The sequence below is a fragment of the Procambarus clarkii genome, chromosome 81, assembly GCF_040958095.1.
Source record: "Procambarus clarkii isolate CNS0578487 chromosome 81, FALCON_Pclarkii_2.0, whole genome shotgun sequence".
NCBI classification, from domain to species: Eukaryota; Metazoa; Arthropoda; class Malacostraca; order Decapoda; family Cambaridae; genus Procambarus; species Procambarus clarkii.
The window spans coordinates 25,345,751-25,352,423 of NC_091230.1; the positions used below are offsets into that span (position 1 = coordinate 25,345,751).

A 6,673-nucleotide genomic window follows, 5' to 3' on the forward strand; every position below is an offset into this window, starting at 1 on the left:
CTCGGCCACCGCGCGGCGAAGGATGCGGACGTGGGCGGGGAGCTGGAGGGGAGACTGGCGGGGGGGTCGCGGGGGGCGCTGGGGTGCTGGGGGGTGCCCTGTGTGACCCGCCTCCTCCAACACCCCTCCGAGCCCAGCCCTCCGCGCACAATTCATTTACAACATTATGAAATATAATTGCAATAGGTAGCCTTATAGCCTCGTCCTACCTGAGGATCTAAGTACACCAGTGAAGGAGAAGGTGTATTATATCTAAGTGACAAGCCAGCACTCCCTTATTCCCCACAATTAACTCAAATTACACACCATGAATGTGTAATGGACAACAAAACAAAAAAAACCGGCTCTGCCCAGTGGGATCCGGCTTACCTAACCCAACCTAACGTTCAGTAGGCAACATACGCACGTTATTATTATTATTATTTGTTACTCTTGTTCATTGTTCTTCTTATCCCTATAACGTAATATCCACGACGACGGCAAAATTCAGACCAGACAGTCCTTTGTATGAAGTCCCGGAGTTTCATCATCCCCCTTCTACCCGGCGTGTCACTGTACTTCGCTCGAAGACTCAACAAACGAAGGTTGAGAATTTTATATTATTTTATTCTCCTTTAGTTTTCCTTCATTATGAATTACGTATGTGCACTGCTATACCTGTTTTCTCTACATTATTCTAATAAACTTGTCTGCCAGATTTGGGTTCCTTCGTCTACCGAGTTCCTTGATGTTGTCTAAGAAAACTTTGCGATACAAGAGAGTAAAATCAACGAAAAGAAAAGAATCGAACGAAATTTTTTGAAGTGTTTTCGTGCGTCCGAATACCCCGCGAGGCGACTCAGTTCAAGTGGGACGATAGAACAAGGAAATAACTGCTAACCAGAGAAACGTACGGCGTCCCGCTTTGTCCGACCCCTGTGAGAGAAACGAGGAACGGGTTCGCTTTTGTCCGACCCATGAGCGTCCCCCTTTGTCCGACCCACCGACAACGTTATTGGATTTACTTCCTACAGCGCGGGTACATAAAACTTGTAATGGCTTGCGATCCCTCCAGAGGTGAATGTAACCCGGCCAAGGGATGCAGCCCCCTATGCGCCATGGATATAAGACTGACTATCGCATGTATTCCTGCTTTCCCTTGGCCCCATATCCGATACTAGCTTGAAAGGTGCGGAATCCTAATACTTAAGAAGACGTATATAAGAACTATTTTCCATTGCTGATGAAAGTTTACCGAGCTCGGAGCTGGTAGCGAAGTTTAGTCTGTGTGTAGAGAGTCATAGAGTTGAGAGTAGCATAAGGAGGTGCAGCGAAGGGCTCGCTCCAGCTGCGGTGTCGGCAGCAAGGCGACTGGAGCGCGCCAACAAATGCCAGCCCGACTCACTTGCCGCGCTTTTTATTCCAACTGCCAACATAGGACCCGCCAAGATTTTGGCGCGCACATGACGAGAGCTGGCCACCTCTGCACTGCCCATAACCACGTGCACTTGTTTACACCCAACGTTTCTCGACCATCTGCCTGGCAGCAGGACAAACGTTCGCGGTGGTCGCCTCGCTCCCGCAACCTTACTAATTCACACCACCATTTTTATGTTTTAATGCGTGGTCTCGTATGTAATTCTTTATATTACGGATTATTTGTAGACGAAAATAGTTAATGTTTTTATATGATTCGCATAAAACAATTATTAAAGATATTTTAATCTGAATATGTTGGAACCCGATGTTGCATTATACAATGTCAGACGACGGAATAATATACGAAAGTACTTAAGGAAATTCCTGTTTCAATTTTTCCTCCGTGTTTTGACATTGTCATATATATATATATATATATATATATATATATATATATATATATATATATATATATATATATATATATATATATATTTATATATATATATATATATATATATGTGTGTGTGTGTGTGTGTGTGTGTGTGTGTGTGTATGTGTGCGAACAAGCCTGAACGGTCTCCAGGCACATATGCAACTGAAAACTCACACCCCAGAAGTGACTCGAACCCTTACTGCCAGAAGCACTCTGCAACTGATGGACAGGATCCCTTAACCACTTGACCATCACGACCGGACAAAAGATTTGTCCGGTCTTTCAGTTTTCAGTTGCATATATGCCTGGAGACCATTCAGGCTTGTTCACATTTGTGTTCCTCACGTGTGCCCCAAAGAATGAGGTGATTTGATAAAATACCATGCCCAAGATTACCATCAGAGTGCCAGCGGGAGGATGGGGAGTTAGCCTCGGCTACCATCCTCTTTTGTCCAGTCGTGATGGTCGAGTGGTTAAGGGACCCTGTACATTAGTTGCAGAGTGCTTCTGGCAGTATGGGTTCGAGTCACTTCTGGGGTGTGAGTTTTCAGTTATATATATATATATATATATATATATATATATATATATATATATATATATATATATATATAATGTTGCAGGGGCATCGCATTATGGGTAATATGATAATTATTATTAATGTCCCATAACATCGATGGGGAATATGATTTAAATGGCTGGTATTCGTTTGATTTGTCGTTCATCGTGAAGAGTTATTGGTAATATTGTTGACATTAAGAGCCGTGTGTCGGTTGGTACAAAAATCCTGGTGATAGATGCATCGTCCACACATGTAAATACGTACACGTGACAATATGTATTGTGATTGGGGGTAGGGGGGCTGGTTATGTGTATTTGTGCTTGCAGGATCTGACTGTTAGCTCTTGGATCCCGCCTTCTCAATCGTTGGTTGTCTAATGTGCTGGGGAGGGGCGTGTGCATGTGTGCCGGGTAGGGGCATGTGTGTGGCGGGGATGGGCGTGTACATGTGTGTGGTAGGGAGGGGCGTGCATGTATGCATGCAGATAAGCAAGCACAGGTATGTGTGTTGCATGACACTAAACTGTGAGGTTATATCCAAGGACACTGTGTACCCCTCTACCTCCAGCCTCTCTCTCTCTCTCTCTCTCTCTCTCAGACACCATACACTATATTCATACACCATACACTATACTCAGACACACTATACTGATGCAACCCTGTGTTAGAGGCAGGGCGGAATACAGTGGTGTGCGCGGAAGTGGGATGGGAATGGTTTGGTGTTGGGGCCCCTGAGTGGGAGGTGGTGAGGCGCTGAGGCCTCGAGTGGGAGGTGGTGAGGCGCTGAGGCCTTGAGGGGGAGGTGGTGAGGCGCTGAGGCCTTGAGGGGGAGGTGGTGAGGCGCTGAGGCCTCGAGGGGGAGGTGGTGAGGCGCTGAGGCCTCGAGGGGGAGGTGGTACTGGAGCCTTTAGGGTGAGGTTGTCTGGTGCTGAAGGGTTATGGTATCGACACCGTTGCTGGAGTGTGGAATGGCGATTGCGGCGCCATCTATGGACCTGCCCTCCAACTATTAGAAGAGATGCAAACAACGCCATCTGTTGGAGGTGGTGTGGCGTCAGTGGAAGGCTCCTGTTTCATATCTCAATTAGGAGGTGAGGTCGATGATGACTTCTGGCAGATGGCATAACGATATCAACGCCATCTAGGTTGTGCAAGCAAATATAATTTTAGTTCCCCCCGGTGGAAGGGTGTTATCCTAAGGTAACCCAGCATAATGTCTGTCTAGCTAATAATGACGTTTATGTTCACAGAAGTGACATGAGGAGGCGATTATGCTGAGGAGAGCAGTTCATCTTGGGCAGTCCAGAACTCTTGACTTGGTCCTGTGAGAGGACAAAGTGGCCGCCGTCGGTAGTAGCAGTGTGTTAGCTGCTGGATTTATGGAGTGTTGTATGGACCGACGTACCCGGATTTGGCCAAGAGAGGAGATAAGGTGTGCGGACTGGCCCATGTTGAAGGTGAACTCGCCTGTGATTGCCATTAAGTGGTGATTGCCATTGAGTGCGGACAACGTGTACCTGTACGTAGTGGACTTGCCGGGATTTGTTGAGTGTCCTGAGTGAAAGCAACACTGTAAATGTGTAGTAATACTTAGAGATATAATATATAAATATATATATGTGTATATATTATTTATATATTTTGGTGAAGGTGTAATTGCATATAGTTTATCCCCACTTTATTCTTTGCACTACTACTTGCCACAACCAGTTCTTGAAAACTTTTATCAACTTGGGGTAAAATCAAGAATAAGAGATTATAAAACACATTAACCGAAAGAACCCGGTTACTGGCCCAGGCTGGCCGTAACATGGAGCCTTGAGGGTGAGGTTGTCTGGTGCTGGAGCCTTGAGGTTGAGGTGTTTGTGCTGGAGCCTTGAGGGTGAGGTTGTCTGGAGCTGGAGCCTTGAGGGTGAGGTTGTCTGGTGCTGGAGCCTTGAGGGTGAGGTGTTTGTGCTGGAGCCTTGAGGGTGAGGTTGTCTGGTGCTGGAGCCTTGAGGGTGAGGTTGTCTGGTGCTGGAGCCTTGAGGGTGAGGTTGTGTGGTGCTGGAGCCTTGAGGGTGAGGTGTTTGTGCTGGAGCCTTGAGGGTGAGGTTGTCTGGAGCTGGAGCCTTGAGGGTGAGGTTGTCTGGTGCTGGAGCCTTGAGGGTGAGGTTGTCTGGTGCTGGAGCCTTGAGGGTGAGGTTGTCTGGTGCTGGAGCCTTGAGGGTGAGGTTGTCTGGTGCTGGAGCCTTGAGGGTGAGGTTGTCTGGTGCTGGAGCCTTGAGGGTGAGGTGTTTGTGCTGGAGCCTTGAGGGTGAGGTTGTCTGGAGCTGGAGCCTTGAGGGTGAGGTTGTCTGGTGCTGGAGCCTTGAGGGTGAGGTTGTCTGGTGCTGGAGCCTTGAGGGTGAGGTTGTCTGGTGCTGGAGCCTTGAGGGTGAGGTTGTCTGGTGCTGGAGCCTTGAGGGTGAGGTTGTCTGGTGCTGGAGCCTTGAGGGTGAGGTTGTCTGGTGCTGGAGCCTTGAGGGTGAGGTGTTTGTGCTGGAGCCTTGAGGGTGAGGTTGTGTGGTGCTGGAGCCTTGAGGGTGAGGTGTTTGTGCTGGAGCCTTGAGGGTGAGGTTGTCTGGAGCTGGAGCCTTGAGGGTGAGGTTGTCTGGTGCTGGAGCCTTGAGGGTGAGGTTGTCTGGTGCTGGAGCCTTGAGGGTGAGGTTGTCTGGTGCTGGAGCCTTGAGGGTGAGGTGTTTGTGCTGGAGCCTTGAGGGTGAGGTTGTCTGGTGCTGGAGCCTTGAGGGTGAGGTTGTCTGGTGCTGGAGCCTTGAGGGTGAGGTTGTGTGGTGCTGGAGCCTTGAGGGTGAGGTGTTTGTGCTGGAGCCTTGAGGGTGAGGTTGTCTGGAGCTGGAGCCTTGAGGGTGAGGTTGTCTGGTGCTGGAGCCTTGAGGGTGAGGTTGTCTGGTGCTGGAGCCTTGAGGGTGAGGTTGTCTGGAGCTGGAGCCTTGAGGGTGAGGTTGTCTGGTGCTGGAGCCTTGAGGGTGAGGTTGTCTGGTGCTGGAGCCTTGAGGGTGAGGCTTTATGCATGTCTTTGGTGTTACACACTCCCAGGAATATTTCCCTTTTTTGACTCTTCATAATCATCTTCTGGTCTCCTCTTCTCTCCCTTTTCTCAAACATTATTAATTCATATTTTTAGGGATTAACTACAGTAGCTATTTGTTCAGCCATTCCTACTATGTCTAAATCATTTTACAGTATTATGTAGACATTTTTTCATCCTTACTCTTTTCATTAGCTAAGCATCATCCGTAAACATTGTCATGTAAATCCTACCTTCTCTGGAAGGTCATTTACACAACTCGGGAACAGTAGTGGTCCAAGAACTGAACTTGTGGGACCCCACTTCCCTCCTTCCTGTCTCTCCTCTCTCATCATCCTCTGTTCTTTATTTGTCAAATACTCCTTAATCCGGTCCAGTGTCTTCCTAGTTACCTCGGTCTGCTTCGTCCAACTTGAGGATGAATCGTTTGTGCCGAACAATGCTATAGGCTTTTTGACGGTTTTGCAAGATGCAATTCACCCGGCCTTCTCTCTCCTGCCGAATCTTGGCAATTTTGTTGTATAAATCGATTAGGCTCATAAGGCATACTGTCTAAAACCTCTTCATACGAAGTTAGTTTGGATCATATGATCCACTATCCTCTTTCGGTTATTTTCTTGAGTATTTTTCAGGGTATACATGTCAGTGAAACAGATCTGTAGTTTAAGATTTCATTCCTATCGCTAACAACACATTATAAACACTAATCAAGGGGATGCATAAAATCTCCGCTGCATCTGTCAACATTCACGACATAATGTTGATCTGCCTTGTTTACTCTAGTTCCTCTAGGTGTTTCTTCACATCTTCTGAAATGATGTCACCCCTTCTTTAACCACATGTATCAGCTATCCACTCCGGCTTACCCTTAAAAGTCCTCTTATCCACAGTTGAATTCTTCACAGATCTCCCTGTCTCTTTCCGTGAGGATTCTTCCATTTTTCTTTAACCTTCCCTCTAGCTCCTCCTCTCATGGGTCCATCTCTGTAGCTAGTCCTCCCATAAGTACTTCCCTCTAGCTCGTTCTCCCATGGGTACTTCCCTCTATCTAGTCCTCCCATGGGGGTCCATCCCTCTATCTAGTCCTCCCATGGGTACTTCCTGACCGAAGTTTCTCTCTCTGCTGTCGTCCCCTTTTGGCGGGTTTAATCCTGCAGCTGGATTATGGAGTCAAACTCTGTGATACAGAGGTCACTGGAGCCAAGATG

At 47.6% G+C, this 6,673-nt stretch overlaps 1 protein-coding gene across 1 annotated transcript; it reads right to left on the reverse strand.

The window, feature by feature from the left end:
- Positions 1-4,027: 4,027 nt before the first annotated feature.
- Positions 4,028-5,449, reverse strand: LOC123773071 (skin secretory protein xP2-like). The gene has a single exon (XM_069315583.1). It carries the CDS (start codon positions 5,447-5,449, stop codon positions 4,028-4,030), a length of 1,422 nt encoding a protein of 473 aa, XP_069171684.1.
- Between the last annotated feature and the right edge of the window lie 1,224 nt (positions 5,450-6,673).

Excerpts from the sequence above, each read along its gene's own strand:
- LOC123773071 (XM_069315583.1), bottom strand. The coding sequence starts at position 5,449 with ATGCATAAAGCCTCACCCTCAAGGCTCCAGCACCAGACAACCTCACCC.